At 34.1% G+C, this 20,182-nt stretch overlaps 2 protein-coding genes across 3 annotated transcripts; one reads left to right on the forward strand and one right to left on the reverse strand.

The window, feature by feature from the left end:
• Positions 1-1,236: 1,236 nt before the first annotated feature.
• On the forward strand, positions 1,237-3,934 carry LOC145166780 (uncharacterized). 2 transcript variants are annotated; one of them, XM_079085820.1, is made up of 6 exons: positions 1,237-1,800; positions 1,897-2,311; positions 2,402-2,556; positions 2,662-2,924; positions 3,303-3,365; positions 3,476-3,934. In XM_079085820.1, exons 1-6 carry the CDS (start codon positions 1,509-1,511, stop codon positions 3,731-3,733), a joined length of 1,446 nt encoding a protein of 481 aa, XP_078941946.1. In that variant the 5' UTR covers positions 1,237-1,508; the 3' UTR covers positions 3,734-3,934. The 2 variants fall into 2 exon arrangements, with proteins under 2 accessions (XP_078941946.1, XP_078941947.1); XM_079085821.1 differs by lacking the exon at positions 3,303-3,365.
• A 439-nt stretch (positions 3,935-4,373) lies between these two features.
• Positions 4,374-6,086, reverse strand: LOC145164234 (uncharacterized). Its single transcript, XM_079082957.1, has 2 exons — positions 6,061-6,086; positions 4,374-4,509 (listed from the first exon to the last, which is right to left on the reverse strand). Exons 1-2 carry the CDS (start codon positions 6,084-6,086, stop codon positions 4,374-4,376), a joined length of 162 nt encoding a protein of 53 aa, XP_078939083.1.
• Positions 6,087-20,182: the final 14,096 nt, after the last annotated feature.

Below are 20,182 nucleotides of genomic sequence, written 5' to 3' on the forward strand. Positions count from 1 at the left end.
AACGCCCCACACACGTTACTAGGAGAAAAAAAAGGAAATGGCGTTAAGAGATGTTATGGTGGTAACGGGAAGCAACGAGGATGACTTTAACATGGAATAACATGGGAGGGGGGGCGGTGTTCATTGGTGTTATTAGGTGTTATTAGACATAATAACGGGAGTGGGCATTAAGGGGGGTAAAATCAGTTAAAAGGTTGATTAGATTGATGTTAGGGGGGGTAAAATCAGTTAAGGGAGTATTTATAGCATAACCCTAAATATAAGTGTAAACAAAAAAAAACTCTATAATTTTAAGAAAGTCTTGAAATTACCCCCTAAATTCTTTAAAGAACTTTTTAATTAATACTCTACAAATAAAAGTGACCTCCCCTTAAAAAAAAACTCTACAAATAAGTGTATATATTAAAACATATGGACTTAAGGAAAATGATGTTTTTGGGAGTTTGGCCATAGTTTCCAAAATTGACTGTTCTGGTCCCATGTTGTTTGGTTTTGTTGAATTTCACTATTTTTTTCTTTTATTCATTTGAATTTTGACCACACCATTTTGTAAAGATTATACTTTTGATCATTCTTCTTTTATATATTAATATTAATACACAAATTAATACTACATATTAAAGCATAGAGAGTTAACGAATAGAAAAGTTGATGTGCTTAGGAGTTTGGCCACAATAGTTTCAGAAATTGACTGTTTTGGTCCCTCATTGTTTGATTTTGTTGAATTTCACAATTTTTATATTTTCATTCTATTGGGTTTTGACCACACCACTTTGTAAAGGCTACACTTTTGGCCCTTTTTCTTTTATATAGTAATACATAAACCTTTAGGAAATAGTAAAGTTTTATTTATTTTTTTGGATTTTGACCACACCACTTTGTAAAGGTTACATTTTTGGTCCTCCTTTTGACTTTTCAATCCTATCTAAATAAATAATTTTTTTTTAAAATGACACTTTTGGCATAATACTCATTATACTCTAACATATGTTTTTTTTTTTTTTTTTTGGTTTCGATGTATTAAGTATTGAATTTGTAGTGGCTTTGTTCGCCGTTTGTATTTTAATTGATGAATTTAAAGACCCAAAACTTTGGTTTATTTTAAAATAAAAGTAAAAAAAAAAAAAAAAAAATCCGAAACGAAGCTAGGCTTTTTTTACTGGTTATAATAATATAAAATTTGAAAATATTAAGGACTTTATTATTGTAACGTCTACCACAAAAGATGTCACTTTTTGGTAACACAATTCGGCGGACCCAAAGCTCGAAGCTTTTTCATGGTCGGCTCTCGCATATTACCCACAGATCAATATTCCATTCACAAATTTCCATTTCAATCTCTCCGGAAAGATTTCAATTTTCAAGCTCTGCCTTTTCAGCAATCGTTACAAGTGTCCATCTCTCTATAGGTCGATCAGATGCGCATGACAAGATTTCAAGGAACCCTAGATCAATGCCGAGACTTGGATCATCTAAAATAGTCACACCCACTTTCACAGACCCTAACCATGGCGAAGCAGTCCACGGGATCCTCAACATTCTTCTTCCACAAGAAGAAGCGATGGTTTCTGGTTCTGCTAGCCTTGCTATCCATCTCGACGGCGGTGGCGTTTATTATCAGGGCCGCTTATGATTCCTCATGTGATCGCCGTCTCTTTGATGTCCCTGCTGCAGGTAAACGGTTTCAATCGACGGTGAATCCGAAGGCGTCGCCTCCGCCTAAAGTCAAAGTAGCGAATCCTCTCAGTTTCATGAAGTCGAAGCTTGTTCTTCTCGTTTCTCATGAACTCTCTCTTTCTGGTAACTCTTCAATTCTTCATTCCATTAGTGAGAAATGATGTAATCGACATTCTGATTCCTTTGATCCCCTTTTCAATTTGTTGATTTGTGTTTCAGGTGGTCCATTGCTATTAATGGAACTAGCGTTTCTATTGCGAGGTGTTGGTGCTGAAGTTTGTTGGATAACGCTTCAAAAGCCACCGGGGAAAGATGAGGTAATTTACAGTTTGGAGAACAAGATGCTGGATCGTGGAGTACAGGTCTTCTCTGCTAAAGGTCAAGAAGCTATAAACACCGCCATTAAAGCCGATTTGGTTGTTTTAAACACTGCCGTCGCCGGAAAATGGCTAGACGCTGTTCTGAATAAAAACGTCCCTCAAATTCTCCCAAAAGTGCTATGGTGGATTCATGAAATGCGAGGTCATTACTTCAAATTGGATTACGTCAAACATTTACCAATGGTAGCTGGGTCTATGATTGATTCCTACGTTACAGCTGAATATTGGAAAAACAGAACTCAAGAACGATTAAAGTAAGCTCTTTTCTCTTTCCTAATTTCTCTTTATACCTAAAATAAACTCTCCCATTTCTTTAATTTAACAATTCATGCTTAAATTTCCAGGATTCAGATGCCAAAAACTTACGTTGTTCATCTCGGAAACAGTAAAGAGCTCATGGATGTCGCAGAAGATAATGTAGCAAAAAGGGTTTTAAGGGAGCATGTTCGAGAGTCTCTTGGAGTGCGTAATGAAGATATACTTTTCGCTGCTATTAATAGTAAGTTTTTCGCTTTAATCTAACTTTATTCCTTTCAATATAGAAACAAGGTGATGAATCGAATATGTTTATATGTTTATATGTCAATATGATAACGATTTACAGGTGTTTCGCGTGGAAAAGGTCAAGATTTATTTTTGCGTTCATTTCATGAGAGCTTACAGATAATTCAAGAAAAGAAGCTTCAAGTGCCTTCAGTTCATGCAGTGATTGTGGGAAGTGATATGAGTGTGCAGATTAAATTTGAAACAGAACTTAGAAACTTTGTGAATTTGAAGAAGATTCAACATCGAGTTCATTTTGTGAATAAAACTCTAAATGTTGCTCCATATCTTGCAGCCATTGATGTTCTAGTACAAAATTCTCAGGTAATTAGCTTTGAAGAGTTATGGTGTACTTACGATTTTTTTATGATTATGTAAATGGTATTGAATAATGAATAGATGTTGGGTACAATGGAATAGGAGAAATTGTTTTTTGGTAAATTGTTTTAATAATGGTCCCATGAGAATTTCGCAACACAAGAATAATTTCCCAAAAAAGAATAATTTCCAAATTGGGCTTTATTTATTTTTGTCATAAACGTTCAAATAATTTTCATTTGGTCATTTTAGTGATCATCCTTTTATTATTATGTTTAACCTTTTGGTTTTGTAAATTATAAATTCTATAATTATAATTAAACAATATAATTTAATAATTTATGATCGATGCATTTTTTTTAAAAATCAATCAAATCTTTATAGGGCCGAGGAGAGTGCTTTGGGAGGATAACAATCGAAGCAATGGCATTCCAACTACCCGTATTGGTAAACACCACACAAAAAAAAATAAAACATATTTGATGACTTTGTAATTAAATTTTAAACTCAAATCTTTTTATTTTAATTTAATTTTATTGATCAACTTGTTTGTATAGGGAACATCAGCAGGAGGGACATCAGAGATTGTGGTCAACGGGTCAACGGGTTTTCTACATCTTCCAGGAAAAGAAGGGGTGACTCCTCTTGCAAAAAACATGGTGAAAATGGCGACACATGTTGAAAGAAGGTTAACAATGGGAAAGAGAGGGTATGAAAGGGTGAAAGAAATGTTTTTGGAACATCACATGGCGAATAGAATCGGTGTTGTGTTGAAGGATGTGTTGAAGAATAGGGAAAATGGAAAACACCATTGATGTTTTTAAGTTGGTGTTATTTGTGTATATTGGTTGTTGGAAATGATGTGATTACAGTGAGAATGATAGGTTGGGTTTTAGTTTTCTAGAGAGTGGTTGTGTTGGTGGAATTGGTATATGAAAATTGGAGTTTGTTCATTAGATTTTGTATTGGTGTTACGAAATTTTAGAATATAATTCCATACAAGAGTTTTATGATCATGTTATAGTGGTAAAGATCGTTTCTTGTAATCAATTTATAGAGTAAATTACACGAATGGTCCCTATGGTTTAGGGTAATTTGTATGTTTGGTCTTTAACTTATTTTTTTTAACTCAGAAGGTTCCTACTGTTTGTTTTTGTTAGGTGTTTGGTCTTTGTCTAACTTAAAAAGACTATTTTGCCTTTGATTTTTTAATTTATTAAAATAAACAGACAGGGCCGGTCCATTGATTTTCAATGCTCGGGGCGAGATTCTAAATTATGCCTTTATTTAATTAAAAAAAATAGCAAAAATGAAATAAATTTTATATTCAAACCAAAACAAGGTTACACAAACAAAAGCATACATAAAATTTATCTAAAACGATGCCTCCTTGCATTTTTTGAAGCAAAAACATCTATTATTTTATCATAATCAAGACTTCGTAGGAATTGACTTTCAATACTCAAAATTGCTAATCCATTTAATCTTTCTTGAGTCATGATACTTCGAAGATATGATTTCAATAACTTCAATTTCGAAAAACTTCTTTCCACAGAAGCAACCGTGACCGGTAAAATTAATGAAGCTTAGACTGCTTAGTGTAGTTCAGGATCAACAAGACTGCAACCTTGATCGAAATTTCACTTCTCTGGGCAGTAAGCTATATAAGAAAACTGAAATTTCATAAATTTTAATTTTCGAAACTTTAAGTAGGTTATGCAAGAAATTTGAAATAATAGATAAAACTTACTGGGATTACAGGATTAGGACTTCAGGAGGACAAATTCAATCAATCCCAATTTGGCACCTTTGAATCTTCACTTTAACACAACAGATTTACTGCAATAGATAAACTATTACAGCTTTAGAGTAGTAGAGGTCGATTCAGAAAGAAAGAACATAGGAGAAGCTAACGAGAGAAAGGGCGAGAGAAGGCTGAAAGCTGAAGCGGACGAGAGAGGCAGAGAGCGATGACTGGTGAGCGATCGATATAGCCATAGAGTGATAGACGAGATGATTTTAAATTCTAATCGAGTAGTCAACGGTCCATCTCCATTCTCCAGAAGGGACGCCCGACGCCTCGTGTTCTTCATCTTCAGTTGGCGTGTGTTTTAGATCGAAGAAGAATTGAAGAGTCGCCATGCATCTGTGCGAACTTGATGGCGCTAATTAGGTCTCCATCGGCTGCTGCCCGCCTGCCCCTTATGTCTTCACATGGTTTTACTGGACTAACCAAATAGATGTGTGTGACCCAATATACAATAATACTATAACACGCTTTAAAAAATTGATGCCCCACTACAACTTGATGCCCTGGGCTTGGGCCGACACTGTAAACAGACCTCCAATTCCACCCCTGTCGCCTTATTTTACCTATCCCATTATTTTTCTTTATTTAAATAATAGTTATTTTAGGTATGACAGGGACCAAACACATAACAAAAACAAACAGTAAGGACCAAGCGCGTAACAAAAACAAATAGTAGAGAAATTCCAAGTTAAAAAAATAAGTTAACGATCAAACGCGTAAACTATCCCAAACCATAGGGACCATTCGTGTAATTTATTCCAATTTTTATTTGGATTTGAATCCTTCTAGAATGTGGTTTCCAATCTAGTAGTATCATTGGGTCTTATGAAAATATATCATGTATATGAGTGTCCAATTTTGATAATAGTAGCTTTTTCAAGACTTTATCGGGTGAAATAAGTTATATAAAGTCGAACTATTGTGATAGTTTAAATTATTCTTTTAATTTCCAAACATTTCCACATTGCTTGTAAATTACAAGCTCAATAAATAGAATTGTTTCATTATTTAATTCATTTATTTACTTTATAAATCGAATGGTTGATATTGGTAGCCGCTTTGTGAAATATCATTACTACAATGAAGTTTTACAAAGCTTTTGGATTTGTGGATGTGTGGATGACTAGATGCAAAAAGTTTATTAAAAAGGTTCTTTATTGTGATACTCGGTCTAAGATTGCTTTATTAATCTCAAGTCATTTTGAAGTCATGCACTTGCAAGTAACAAAAGTCGTAGTTTAATTGGCCACATCGTCACTTTTCTTTCATTCAATACAATCTCTAGAGTTGTTCGTCGCCATTAATAGAGGTTGGTTTCCACTGCAGTTTTACTTGAAGAAAGTATTGTTTGTTGCCATCATTGCTTCTAATCTTTTTGTTAATGCAATTCGTAATTTTACTTTGTGTTTTGAATATCAATAATAGCACTTGGATAATATAAGGATTGTATATAAGAACATTTTCTAAAATATATGATTTCGACCCTATTGTATGGATATCACGAAATCCGATTTGGGATAATCCAAGAACAAATCGAATAGGAATACAAGTCTATTCCAAATTCAACACAAAAATACCTTGCAATTGATTGTATTTTTTCTAGAGATAACTTGTAGAGATAAGAAAAAGATGCAGTTTTTTGTGTTTGTCTCTATTGTGCAACATTCTAATCTTCTACATATACAAAAAAGACAATGGTTTTAAGGGTGAAACGACGCCCTAACTAATGAATGTTATAACACCCACAACTTTGGGCTAGACATGTAAGATATAATAAACGATAAAATGACATCTTTATAGAAGATTATTTAGAATAAAGTCTTAATCAACGTTATAGTATACGTGACAAAGATTTTGTACATATAATGAACTCTGAAATCCAACTTCGTATGAAGAAGTTATGATTTTTCGAAGTTTCGCGATTAAACCGACACGACTATGCATATCGTAAAAAGTGAATTTTAGATAGATTGATTATTAGACTAAGTAATGTAAATAAAAGTCATAATATTTGTTAAACCGAGAGCGTGCATATAGAGAACGTCTAAATCTGACTTCATGTAAGGAAGTTATGATTTTTCGAAGTTTTCAGCACAACTGTATAACATAGAAACCGAAATTCAAGTCGGTCGATTGTTAGGAAAAACAATCTAAACGAGAGTCGAAGATCTCGACGATATGATTCCGTCAATATAAAGACAGTCGAGAACGAATGCCGTACGAAAGAGTTATGACTTTTATATGGACTTTAACAGTGTAAGTCTGTTAAGAATATAACCTTAAAAATAAAGTGAAAATTAGTCGACAAAGTTTAAATGAAAGTTGTAGATCTCGTCGATAACTAAGCCCAGATATAAAGAACGTAAAAAATGGAGGTTGTATGAATAAAATATGAATTTTTGAAAATATGTTAAATCGGACGTGCAGGTGCGCGACACGCCTCTGACATACCACCGAGAAGTTGCCACATGTCACATGATTGCTGGAGCCACGACACCCACCCCGACCAAGTGTGCGACGCGCACTCAAAATTCTCATATATATATATATATATATATATATATATATATATATATATATATATATATATATATATATATATATATATATATATATATATATATATTTGTTTTTCAACATTCTCCTCACACCATTTCCACTCAAATCCTCTGGAATACTTCCGTACCTCTAGCCCATTTATTCTCTAGTTTTCCGACTACTTTAGCGAGGCCCTGCAACGTCAGAAAGTCGGAGAATAGAAGCTCCCGGGACAGAGTTATGTCCACACGATTTCCCGGTTTTCACTAAAATCTCTGTAAGTTAAGCTACACTTATTTTATTTCAAGTGTAACTTACATTTATGTTCATAGTCGTTATTATGAACCTATAAATAAGATTTATCAGTGATTCCAAGTCATTATAGCAATTGATCTACTTACGAGAATGATGTCTAGGCTGGATTTAGTGAGGTGTTGAAAGTGGAATTTCCAAAGAGTAGACTCTGTATACCAAACAAATCCTACCTCTGATATGATCCTACCTTGTTGTTCCTTACTTGATAGATCTTGATGTAGACATTGAAATTAGTGAGGAATCTAGACTATCATTAGTCGCCAGGAATATAAGACTAAGACTTAGTGATATGAACCTAGGTCACATCAAAGGAAAAGCTAAGTATTGAAGCGAGCGCTACCCAACTTTCCAGTCATCCACTTTTAACAAGTGAGTGCATAGTTACTTTCATCTTCCACACATATATGAATTATTTAGATAATTGAATGTTATATGTGCCTATGTGTACAGATGTTCTGTATTATATGAAATGATATAAAGATAAATTTATATGATTTATGACGTATATGTATTTTTATGAATATAATACATTGGGTAATAAAATGTAAAAATGATAAGATGACATAGTACGATGAAAGATGCAAATAATGATAGGATATCACGACTTTAATAGTACTATTGTACTAACGATCTAGGAATTGATACTATTATACTAACGATATAGGGACTGGTTGTACTAACGATGTAGGAACTATTACTATTGTACTAACGATGTAGTCATCTAATAGAATATAGATGACAACCATGATAATTACAATGATAGTCCTTAAGATAGGACTCCATAGATGAAAAAAGAAGACAATGGGAATGAGTAATCAGGTCAATTGTTTGACACGAAATAGATAATTAAACAAATTGACTATATTATTATGAGTTGATAACCCTATGTACTCACCAGGTTTCCCAACTTGACCCACTAAGATTCTTTGTATCACAGGAAGCAGTACAAAGATAATAATGTTCGAACCTGATGAAAGATGGGAGGAAATATACGCCATAGTATAAAATATATTGTAAGGTCTGTAATGATTAGGTTTATGCTTATGTTTCTTGTATCAATTATGAGCTCCCAAGTTTTAATAATCAGTGAAAAACATTTCTTCGGAAATACTTTTATGGGACAAAGTCTACACTACTCTATTTTTAAAATAAGTATAAATCAAAGGCCTTTTGAGCCATAAAAATGGGGATGTCACAGATGCAACTTTGGGATTTTGGTAGGAAAAATTATATAATCCGCCAGGAGCTATGCCTATTGGAACCCCCTAAGGGGGCAACGTTGCGCTCAGACCCCATATTCCCAAGTCTTTATTAACTATCTGAATGCGCAACCCGCACATACAACCACATAAAATAGATAAAAGAAACTCGGTTTATTATTCATACTACACTAGACTAAAACATATTGATGATAATGGAATCATCAACACTTTTCTCCATGATTGGTAAAGAAATCGAGTATAAAAGGCGACGTATTGATGATGATCAAAGTGTATTAAATATTTTTAAGATTATAATCGTTTGGAAGAAGGAATGGATGATATTTCAGGAAAGAGCACTTGGTACTTGGCACTAAAAGTTTACATGCATCATTTAAGATGGTTTTAATTATGAGCAACGCATATGTCTTGTGAAATAATTGCAATTTTTTTCAACTTTTTGTTGATGTTAGTTGTTTTTATTAGTTAAGTTTTGACATGTCCTATGCATAACAAGATTAAGAAAGAGTTGGAGAAAGCAAGATTGGAAGCAACATTACAGTTTGATGCACAACTGGCTGAAATGCAAGTGCTATTGCAAGCAATTGAGGAGCGTCGTTGACACAACCGTGATGTTTGACATAAACTTAAAGGCATGTGACTACTATTTGCCAGGAAAGATATGTAATCCAACAAGAAATTCGAGAGACGAATGGGTAAATTATTATATATAATAAAAAGCAAGTGCCTTGTGAATAGTATACTATGGGGTTTTAGGCTTTGGCCACAATAATTTAGTATGTTGGCATGTTTGAACCCTATTTATAAAATAAATTACAAAAATTGTCCCCGTAATCTAAAGAAAAGGTCCATGTGCATTCTTTTTTATAGAAATAGTCTATATGTTTAAATAGTAATTATGAATAGTATACTTTAGGGTTTTAGACTTTGGCAACGAAAATGTTGGCATGTTTTGTCACAACTAGCAAATTTGGCTAGGAAACTCTATCCTTATGTAAGCATTATCAATGACAACAATTGTAACCATGACTTGAAAACATGATTTGAGAATATTCAATGACCACAAACTTCCATTAAAAATCCAAATGAAATAGCAAAACTCAATACAAACACTCCCAATGGTCAACGAAAGATTGGAGACCCTAAAAATCCCGGTTTAAGTCCATTATGGACTAGGATTCCCTTATTGGGCCTAATGGACCAATAAGTCTCCAATCTAAGTGTTTTGGGCCTAGAACCCTTAAATGGGCTCTAATTGGACCCACTTCCATGAAACTTAACATTTTGGGCCATAATGGATCCAAAATGATTTGGTTTACCTTAATGGGCCTTATTGGGCCATAATTGATTCAATTAGCTTTCATGGACCATAAATCCATTCTTTTATACAAAATTGGGCCGTGAACTACCCTAAAGGCCCAATGAGCCGAAAACTTCTCTATGGACCTCATAATTTCGAACCAAGATAAGAAGTGGGCCAAATTAATTTACCTCCTTTCTTTAGCCCATTTCGGCCCAAGTATAAAAAAAAGAATGAAAGATTAAACCATGCCACCTCATTTTTACATGTAGGATAACCAAACATTATACTCAACATATATCCATGCAACTTCTCATATCTCCATACATCTATCACCTCACTACTTTTCTCCTCTCTTCTTGTTTTACTCTCGGCCGAGAGCATCAACACACACACACTTAATTCACTTCCAAATACTTCCAAAATTCTCTCAAGAGCACCTTCATTCTTCCATCAAAATTTCGAGATTTGCAAGCATTCCAAGAAGATTCTTCACTCATATCACAAATCCTTGGTAAGTTTTTACTTGAATCCATGGGTTAACTACTATATCTTATCAAAAATCTTCTCTTAATTCATTCAAATTCATGATCATGCTTCTTAGAACCCATCTAAGCCCAAAGATTTCTCAAGAAGCTTGCTAGGGCCGAGAATCACCTCAACCTCTTCCATTTCTTCTTCAAAACCGTGAACAACTAAGCAAGGTGAGTTCATACCCCCTTGTTTTCGGTTTTTACTTGTTTTTGGGGGGAGAATACAAGTGATATGTGTTGATCTATGTGTGTATGCATGTTATATGTGATTCCTTTGGTTTGTGTTGCTAAAATGTGATAATAATTGTTAGATCTCGAGATTTATAGCTAAAAGAGTGAAAGATTCATAAACAAAAACATAATAAACAACATACTTCAAAGATCCAAGAGTCCTTATGTTTAAGAAGTGAAAAACAAAGCCAAAGATTTCTATATGTGTCATTTTTGCAAAATAACAAAGATTTGGTTAAAAGATGATGTTTTTAGGTTTTATAAGGACAAAATGGTATTTATTTATATAAAATCTGATTTTTATGGAAATAATACTTCTCAAGGGGCTAAAAACATAAATTTATGCTTATTGGGCTTAAGATTTGGACCTCACGGTTTTTGGGCCCAAAGTTGTGAAAAATAAAGATTTTTGGCGGCTGAAGTTGTAAATTTATCAAAATATGAGTCTAAAACATAAATAAACTATTTCATGGGCTGAAAACGACTTTAGTGCAAATTTGGACTAAAAATGCAAACTTTTTGGATTTTGGGCCAAAATTGTAAAACTTACGGAATTTGGGCCAAAAGTGTAAACTTTTTACAAATAAGGGCTGAAAATGTCAAACATTGTATTTTGGTGCTGAAATTGTAAAATAAATTATGTTTGGGCCGAAAATGTCAACAAAAATGATTTAAGGACCAAAAATGTCAAAAATGATCAAAAGAGACTAAAAATGTCATTTTTACTAAGAAAGGGCTGAAATTGTAACTTTATGTGAAAAAGGGGCTGAAATGGTCAAATCAATATTTTGGGTCAAATATGATAACGTTTAAACAATTGGGCCAAAGATATTAAATCTATAACGTGTGGTTTTAAAAGTATATATATACATATGTACAACCAAAGTGTCGTTATAAATCAATCGTCCAACCTTTTTAACGTTGTAAGTAAACACTAGGTACACAACAACTCTTATATTACAAACTTACATCGATAAACAGCTAAACGATACAATGATTGGGCCTAACATTTCCTATCGTGCTTATTGCGCCTTTGTGACCCAATTTCCTGATTATTGGGCCCAATATAATCAAAACATGTTTATTGGGCTTCCGGTGATCCAATTACATGCCTAATGGACCCTTAATAGCTTTTATATGCTATTGGGCCTTAGTGGCCCATTTGCATTGCTAATATGGTCCAAATAAATTATCATATGCTTCATGGACTATAACGTGTCCGTCACATACCCAACAGCCTGGAAATAACTTACATGATTAATGGGCCCCAGTTGTCTTTTTTTTTCGTGTTCGTTGGGCTTTATTCATTCGTATTCATGGATCTATCAAACGGTTTAGAAATTCAGAATACACGTAACGTTATACATATTCATGGGGTAATAATTGGGATTTAGTGAGAAATACCGGTCGACACCAACGAGTGTTCGGTCGTAGCCTGTAGTTATAATCAAAGTCTCATGGAGGGAGAGCGAGAGTTTGTGTATAGATCTATACGGGGGTGACTCCCCCACACCTGAGCTGTTCGCTACAGTTAGACTCGGCCAGTCTAGGGTGACAAAATCTTAATTCAAAACCGGCATTTGATAAAATGCCAAGACAGGCGAAATAGTCATTATTATGCATGGTTATAACGACTCACATAGAGATCCATTACCACCTAAGTAATCATGGGAAATCATATTCATACGCTGTGACGATACAATAATACAAGACTATCATACTCTTTATATCGGAAAACATCGGGTTTTCCGGGAGAACAACATTATTCACTTTTACTTACAACAACTATAATACAAGAAACTAGTATGAAAGGCATATCACTTTTACATGTTTTGAAATCATGCACACGTATACTTATGGATCATCACCCTTTTTTTTGCAAACAGTTTTTGTTTCAGAAAATATCGGATTTTCCTGGGTTTTATAAACGATACAAAACTTTTTCACATCAAACCTGCTTATGAACTCACCAACATTATATATGTTGACCATTTTCAAAATAACTTGTGTTCTCAGGTAACCGTTAGAATGAAGAATTACCAAGCGTGTTTCTGAACGTCTTTTGTGTGATGTCAAACGATAAACAATTTATGTTTTGGATTATGTAAGGTAAACAATGTACTTGATGTGAACAATAACGGTTGTAATGTATTAATGCATGGTGATGTTTATGTTATGTTTCATGTATATGTTGGGTTTTGAGCATTCTAACACTCCTATGGTGTACATGCAACCCTATAAACCTTGGATCTATGTTTTCACTATTATACATGCAAATATTAACTATTCCAAGGTTTCATCCTAACTAGCATATTATGAAGCACCTATACTACAAAGTTCTAGTTAGATGACATACCTTTTGATGTAGCTTGATGTCTTCAAGCTTTAAGAGCTTAGCCCCAATAGTGTGGAAGCCTCAAATGGAATCACAAATCACCAAAACACCTTGGAAGAACTTTAGAGAATATGTATGCACACTAAAATCGGCCCACTCTTATTTTCACACACTTGTGCCAATTTTGTGAGCCAAGGACCCCTTTATATATTATGGAGGATTAGGGTTACATCCATGTAAACCCTAATACCCATGACCTTTCATTTACATAGGATCCATGGGTTAAAAGCTCCATGGACCATCCATGAAAGCTTAGCCCAACCTAAATGAACTTGGCCCATTCCATATATATAAGAGTCCATATTTAATTAGTTCTTTTTGATCACTTAATTAATTCTAAATTAATTCTTGATCAATACTAATTAAATAATATGATTCCATATTAATATATTAGAACTTATAATATATTAATATAAATCATAAATATACTATTCTCAAAAGACTATCCATATAAATTGTGCCGGTGAAGTGCAACCCAAATGGACCATGCCGGGTCGGGTCAAGTACATACCAAATATAGTTATGGACTTAGACATTAATCCAACAGTTTCCCACTTGGATAAGTCTAAAACTATTATTGAGTATGACTTCAAAACCTAACTGGCAATCGTAGCTCTTAAAGCCGCTGTCGAACTCTGACCTTGTCAATGACTTGTCCATTAGATAAGGGATCATATATTCATCCATTCTAGATATCATATGGACTGAGACATGGATTATAATCATTCTCTCTGTCCATTTGTTGTTTCCCGATTTTCGATTTATGATGACTGACTGATTGAACAAATCAAATCAGTCCTGGCTTGGCCAAGCACTCACATGTGTCATCGCTAAATCATCGAGGGGCCCACGGATATCGCTTTTATCCCGAAGGTAAAAGGAATGGATAAACTTCGACTCATATGGCTTGTTCTACTACTTGTTGAATCATACACAAAGGCACGTTTTATAACATCGAGTTACCAATGCGTTTTCGTGCAATCAATGTATAACCAACTCATAGTAACAACTCATATCTCTAGGTTTTAAGAATATAAGATATCGTCTCATGATCACTCGTGATAAAATCCATGAAGTGATTCAAATGAGCGTGGGTTGAATCCAATACTCATAACTTATGAGCACTCATGAGTGTTGTAGCACCACTTTGTCCACCAACTTGGACCTCTACAAACCAACCCATGACAGTCTTGATTCATATCTACTTCCAACATATGACCGACTGTGGATGGTTTGAATAACTTAATCATTCAGGAAGAGCGACTTAGTTATTCTGGAAGTCAAAACATGCAAAGTGAAACACAAGAATAAATGAATCAAATATGGTATCAAACCCTATGAATATAAATAAACACTTTTATTTATCACCATACTGATTACTCATTATTCATTGTTTCGGTTTTATCAACTTTATACTTGAATTAAAAACACTAGTTGTCCCATGCTCCAAGCATGTACACAATGTTTTTCTTAAACAATAGCTTTGCCATACACCAAGTATGCACTCTATGTTTGTCGATGATCCTTACTTTGTGAAATAAACCAATTGAACATAATTTCAATGATTCTAATTTCACACTCCCAAATCCTTATCGAAAAATGTGAGAATTTCAAATTCCTATCATTTATCGAAATCTGTTTAGATTTTAAACTTATATGCACTGACCCTCCTGTAATGAATATGTACAAAGTCACAAAGACTTGTCAACAGTCATTATAAGGTATTCCAATGGAGATCAACTCCATGGAAACTAAGTCTCATATTCAAAGTACATTGCTTTGGACATGCTTCTTGCATTAAGTTTTCTAATCTTACACAGATAACTTCCACCTATGGAGACAACTCCATATTCTCATTTTGACTATCACTTCTGAATAAGAGATGCCTCTTTTCAGAATATGTCAATATGGTCTTTCCAAAATTAGCACTATACTTCCAACTGTCCCTGAGCAACCAATCTTTGGTAAACCTCAGATTGTCCTCGACAATTGCTTAATCATTTTAGTCATATCCAATTCTAGACCTTTTCCCTTCTTAATGCCTCTGGGCATTTGGAAAAATTTAGAAATGACAAATATTATAGCACATGCAATCGATCCTGTACCCAAAGCAAATGGTACATGATTCATGATGTTTCACATAAAGACATGATTCTAGACCAGTCTTTTGCTACAATATTTTTATTTGCCATGTTTTCAAAATTTGACTATGAAGAGGGATGCCGTAATCATAATCGAATTTTGAGAACGCAATATATAGAATTTCCTTAAGTTGAACCAATCCAACATGAAATTCATATATATATTCTTGACTAAGGATGATTAAGGTCTCAATCTAAGCCTTTAGAACTGAAATGAAGTATATCCTCTCCCTTAATTATAGCAAACAACTTTTTCAATCCCTGCAGCTTCACGAATTGAAACTTTTGTTTTCTATAATTAACATTGCTAACTTGCAACACTAACAATAATTATCATGCTCCCACTAACATGATGATTATTAGCATAACACTTATGCTCCCACTAGCTTTGACATGTACTCAGAAATCAGCTGGACTTCTAGAAATCAATACTTTATTGACTTTCTTACCAAAGTTCAGATTTCTGATACGAGATGCTTTGATAAAACTTTATCAAAATCATACACCTTTCCTTAGATAGCAAGCATGTGTGTCTAAACAATTTCAGAACTATGAAAAGGGATGCCGTAATCATAGTCTCAATTGTTTAGACCTTTTGCCATCTGCTTCAAATCTACTTGGTGGAAGTGTTTCCTCACCATCATTTTCATGAATCGGAGAGAAACCTTATGACCCTTAGATTTTATGGTGTATGTGTTCTTATCCATGTGAATCCTTAAAACCATAGTCACAAGACAAGGATAATGACAAATCCAAACTCATATGGACTGAACTTATGCAATCTTAACTTCTTGCCACCTGGCAGTACAGGGCCTGCCATTGCTTCCAAGTTGTTATGCAACCAATTGAGAACTTTCAAAACTCCTATGCAAAGCCAACTTTAACTGGAATGGGCACAGAATATGTCAACACGATAGGTTATAAACCTCAAGTCGTGTGCTAGTGAAGAACCTCAGGTTTTATTCTTGATTAGTTCTTGAAATTCTTTTTAGGATCTTTAAGACTCCCACTATCCTCTTGACATATAAGACTATCTTGCCAAATATTCAAGAGATAGTGCGGATTCTTTATCAAGACAAACACTTCACACAATTGGCCTTAGTTGGTCTTTGTTTTATCCAAAACATCACAACTTACCAATTTCAAATGTACAAGAGTAGGACACTTTTACTCTTACATTTGACAAGTGTTTTAAACCTTTCTTTAAGATATGTCACTCAAGTTACAATCTTGGAGTATGACTCTAAGAATTGTTTTGGAACGAAGTATGACTCATCTTCCTGATCTAACCATTTCAACAATTCATGACTCCTCTTCTTAGTCATAAGAATGCACTAAGATGACCTTTAGAGGACTAATTGTGATATGATTTCTAAATCATTAAGATGATCACAAACATGATACTAAAGTACTCTCCCATCTTTTCAGATTTGAGAAACTTTTATCTTTATGCCTAATTTGATTCTTCCCATTCGTTCTGCCATACATTGAGACTTTTCCAATGTTTCAGAATTATACTTAAACTTGTAAGTATAACCATATTTACTAAACTTTAGTAAATCAAATAGTCTTAACGAGCTTTGTGGTGGACATGACCAGTGCACAAGAATGTGTACTCGATCCCTTTAGTCCTTCACTTGACTCACACATCCATGTGAACAAGTAATTAGTCTTGATTTTCCAATGCTTGAAAGTTCTCATTCGTCATACTATTCAACTTGCATGATTCCAAGTTTCGGTCCAATTGAAACTTGGGTGATGAGGAACTTTCCTGATTTGGTAAATTTAGACACTACCACAAATGAAAGAATCAAATCCATTTTCCAATATTGCTGTCAGTGGAATCATATAAGCAATAATTTTCCACAAATGCCATTGTAAGGATACTTCAAATAAATAAAAATTAAACAATTTTCTTTTATTTTAAAACTTTGCGGAAAAACTTATCCTTACAATCCAAATGGAAAATTGTTGTTATCTATTCCTTAGCAATATATCATAACTTCTTAAGCAACTACTCAAAATTCTGATGCGATCGAAATCCACCTTCGCGATCAGAATCAGCATATACTTCCTTTAAGATTTCTCTCAATTCTTTGATTCTTAGAACATCAACATGTGACCCAGTCACATCATGTAATGAGGATCTCAGAATAGAACTTAACAGAGTTAGATAATAGGCTCTACCTGATGTAGAGTCAAACTTATTGACTTTAACATCCTTAGGTAAATTTGGCAGCTTTGCAATCAACGCCCCTTCCTTTGGCAAAATAAACATATGGACCCTTTGGTAATGGTACTATCTCAGACTTAGCCTTTCTCTTTACCATTTGGTCAACCGGGTTGACTATGGCCAATCCCTTTCCATTGGGAAGAGAATGCTTTTTCTGGATTTCCAGTGTCACCATTGTCACTGTCCATAATTTTTTTTGGAAGTTGATCTTCTAATCAAATTTGCTTTACTATCGTTCCATATCATTACTGATTCAGCAGCACCAAGCAAATAGATATGATCATTAAGGTTCATGTCATAGTCTGTTTCATAGTAGTCCCAAAGGAACTCACTATGTGACTTAGAAAGTGATTGAACATCCAACTTTCTCAAGACTTTGACACCCAACTCTCCCGGCTTGTCAATATGTGACTTCATCTCTAAGATGTGATCACACATAGACCTTGCTTGCCATTAGGGCTTGAGTGACCTTGAACTTGTGGGTTAGGGAGAATAATTGGAGGAGGTGGAGGAAGAGAAGTATGACTTCCATGAGCCAAACTCGGGAAGTCATATTCATTAGGAAAGCTTGGTTTGGGAAGATCATTGTTGTCTAAACCAGACATCAACAATGGGAGAAATTCACGTAAAGTTGATTTAAGTCCTTAATATAACACCCAATATGATATATTAAGGCTAGGACCCAACAAACTATTTTATAACTTGGAAGAGGGATGCCGTAATCCAAGCTATAAAATATTTGAAGGTAGGTGAATGACAATTCACCAATTTCCACCAAGATAAACGAAATGTATTATTAGGTTTTAATTGATTTTGAAACTCCTAGATTCTTTTGAGATTCATTGAACTTTTCAATGGCATGTTTCAATCTCGAGTGTGCCCTTCAAGTTTTGTGACTGGGATGCCAAGGATCACAAAACAAGGTGTGAAGTAACCATGCAAATATACTTGGTACCCTTAATATTTACCCCTCAATCGATGTGTCGGTTAACCACATACGCTCCAACGATACTATGATAAACATTAAGTTACCTTTTGCCTACCTTGTTAAGTCCAGGTTAGTGTGCCGGTTAACCACACACGCTCCACTAACAGCTTAAACAAAGTGCAAAGTGTAATTTCATGGATTAGCACCTTATTCACATTTTCCTAAGTAACTAAGATTGGGAATTTATAAGTGTTTAGTTACTTAGTATTTATCATTATACTTATAATGAAGGGAGAATTATAGTCCTTGTCCTACCTGTTCGGCTAACGACCCTCCACCGGTCAAGGAAGCGGTGAGTGAGAGTGGACACCGATTAAACTGCCATTTTATAGGCAGTAACCTTATACCCCCCTTATAGACCGGCTTCGTGAATGAGGCCTACTAATGGTAAGACGACTTTATCTTATACATATCTATATAATTAAAATTATAATAATAGTATAAGGGTTGAATTTTAAACTTTTAAAATTCTAAGGTCTAGTTTGGAATTAAAGTATACATGGGGGGTAACTTTACAAATTCCAAAACTTGAGGACAAGTTTTGAAACCTTTCAAAACTCTTGGATTTTTCATAACTTATGAGTTTAATTAAGGTTTAATGAAACTTTTCATGTTCCATAACTTAAGAACAAGTTATGGAATTCTTTAAAACATTAAGACCAAGTTTTGTAACTCCATAAAAAACTTTGAATCAATTTTTTTAAAAACCTTTTCATATCCATAACTTATGGAGGTTTCAAAAAACTCTTTAGATCAAACTTTTAAAACTAATAAAATAATCATATCATTTTATCTTTTACTAAATTTGACCTAATTCAACTCATATAGCAAATGATTCAAATTTTACAAATAATTAGTTTTTCACAAAAACAAGTAATTATCTTAAAATTTGACAAACGTCATGTTTTTTTTTTCTTTTTTTTTTCCAACTTTGAAAATAAAACATTTGCATCAATATAACAGAAAACAACCCATGGCTCTGATACCACTGTTGGGTTTTAGTATACTACAACATCCTATGGTGTACATGCAACCCTATAAACCTTGGATCTATGTTTTCTCTATTATACATGCAAATATTAACTATTCCAAGGTTTCATCCTAACTAGCATATTATGAAGCACCTATACTACAAAGTTCTAGTTAGATGACATACCTTTTGATGTAGCTTGATGTCTTCAAGCTTTAAGAGCTTAGCCCCAATAGTGTGGAAGCCTCAAATGGAATCACAAATCACCAAAACACCTTGGAAGAACTTGAGAGAATATGTATGCACACTAAAATCGGCTCACTCTTATTTTCACACACTTGTGCCAATTTTGTGAGCCAAGGACCCCTTTATATATTATGGAGGATTAGGGTTACATCCATGTAAACCCTAATACCCATGACCTTTCATTTATATAGGATCCATGGGTTAAAAGCTCCATGGACCATCCATGAAAGCTTAGCCCAACCTAAATGAACTTGGCCCATTCCATATATATAAGAGTCCATATTTAATTAGTTCTTTTTGATCACTTAATTAATTCTAAATTAATTCTTGATCAATACTAATTA

The sequence above is a fragment of the Lactuca virosa genome, chromosome 3 (assembly GCF_052849685.1).
Source record: "Lactuca virosa cultivar CGN04683 chromosome 3, Lactuca_virosa_CGN04683_v6, whole genome shotgun sequence".
NCBI lineage: Eukaryota > Viridiplantae > Streptophyta > Magnoliopsida > Asterales > Asteraceae > Lactuca > Lactuca virosa.

Bases quoted from the DNA above. Each gene is read 5' to 3' on its own strand.
- LOC145166780 (XM_079085820.1), top strand. From the start codon at position 1,509: ATGGCGAAGCAGTCCACGGGATCCTCAACATTCTTCTTCCACAAGAAG. The intron at 2,312-2,401 runs GTAAGCTCTTTT...TTAAATTTCCAG, and splicing joins AGAACTCAAGAACGATTAAA to GATTCAGATGCCAAAAACTT. The intron at 3,366-3,475 runs GTAAACACCACA...TTGTTTGTATAG, and splicing joins CATTCCAACTACCCGTATTG to GGAACATCAGCAGGAGGGAC.
- LOC145164234 (XM_079082957.1), bottom strand. From the start codon at position 6,086: ATGGCAACAAACAATACTTTCTTCAA. The intron at 4,510-6,060 runs GTAAAACTGCAG...TACACTAAGCAG, and splicing joins ACAAACAATACTTTCTTCAA to TCTAAGCTTCATTAATTTTA.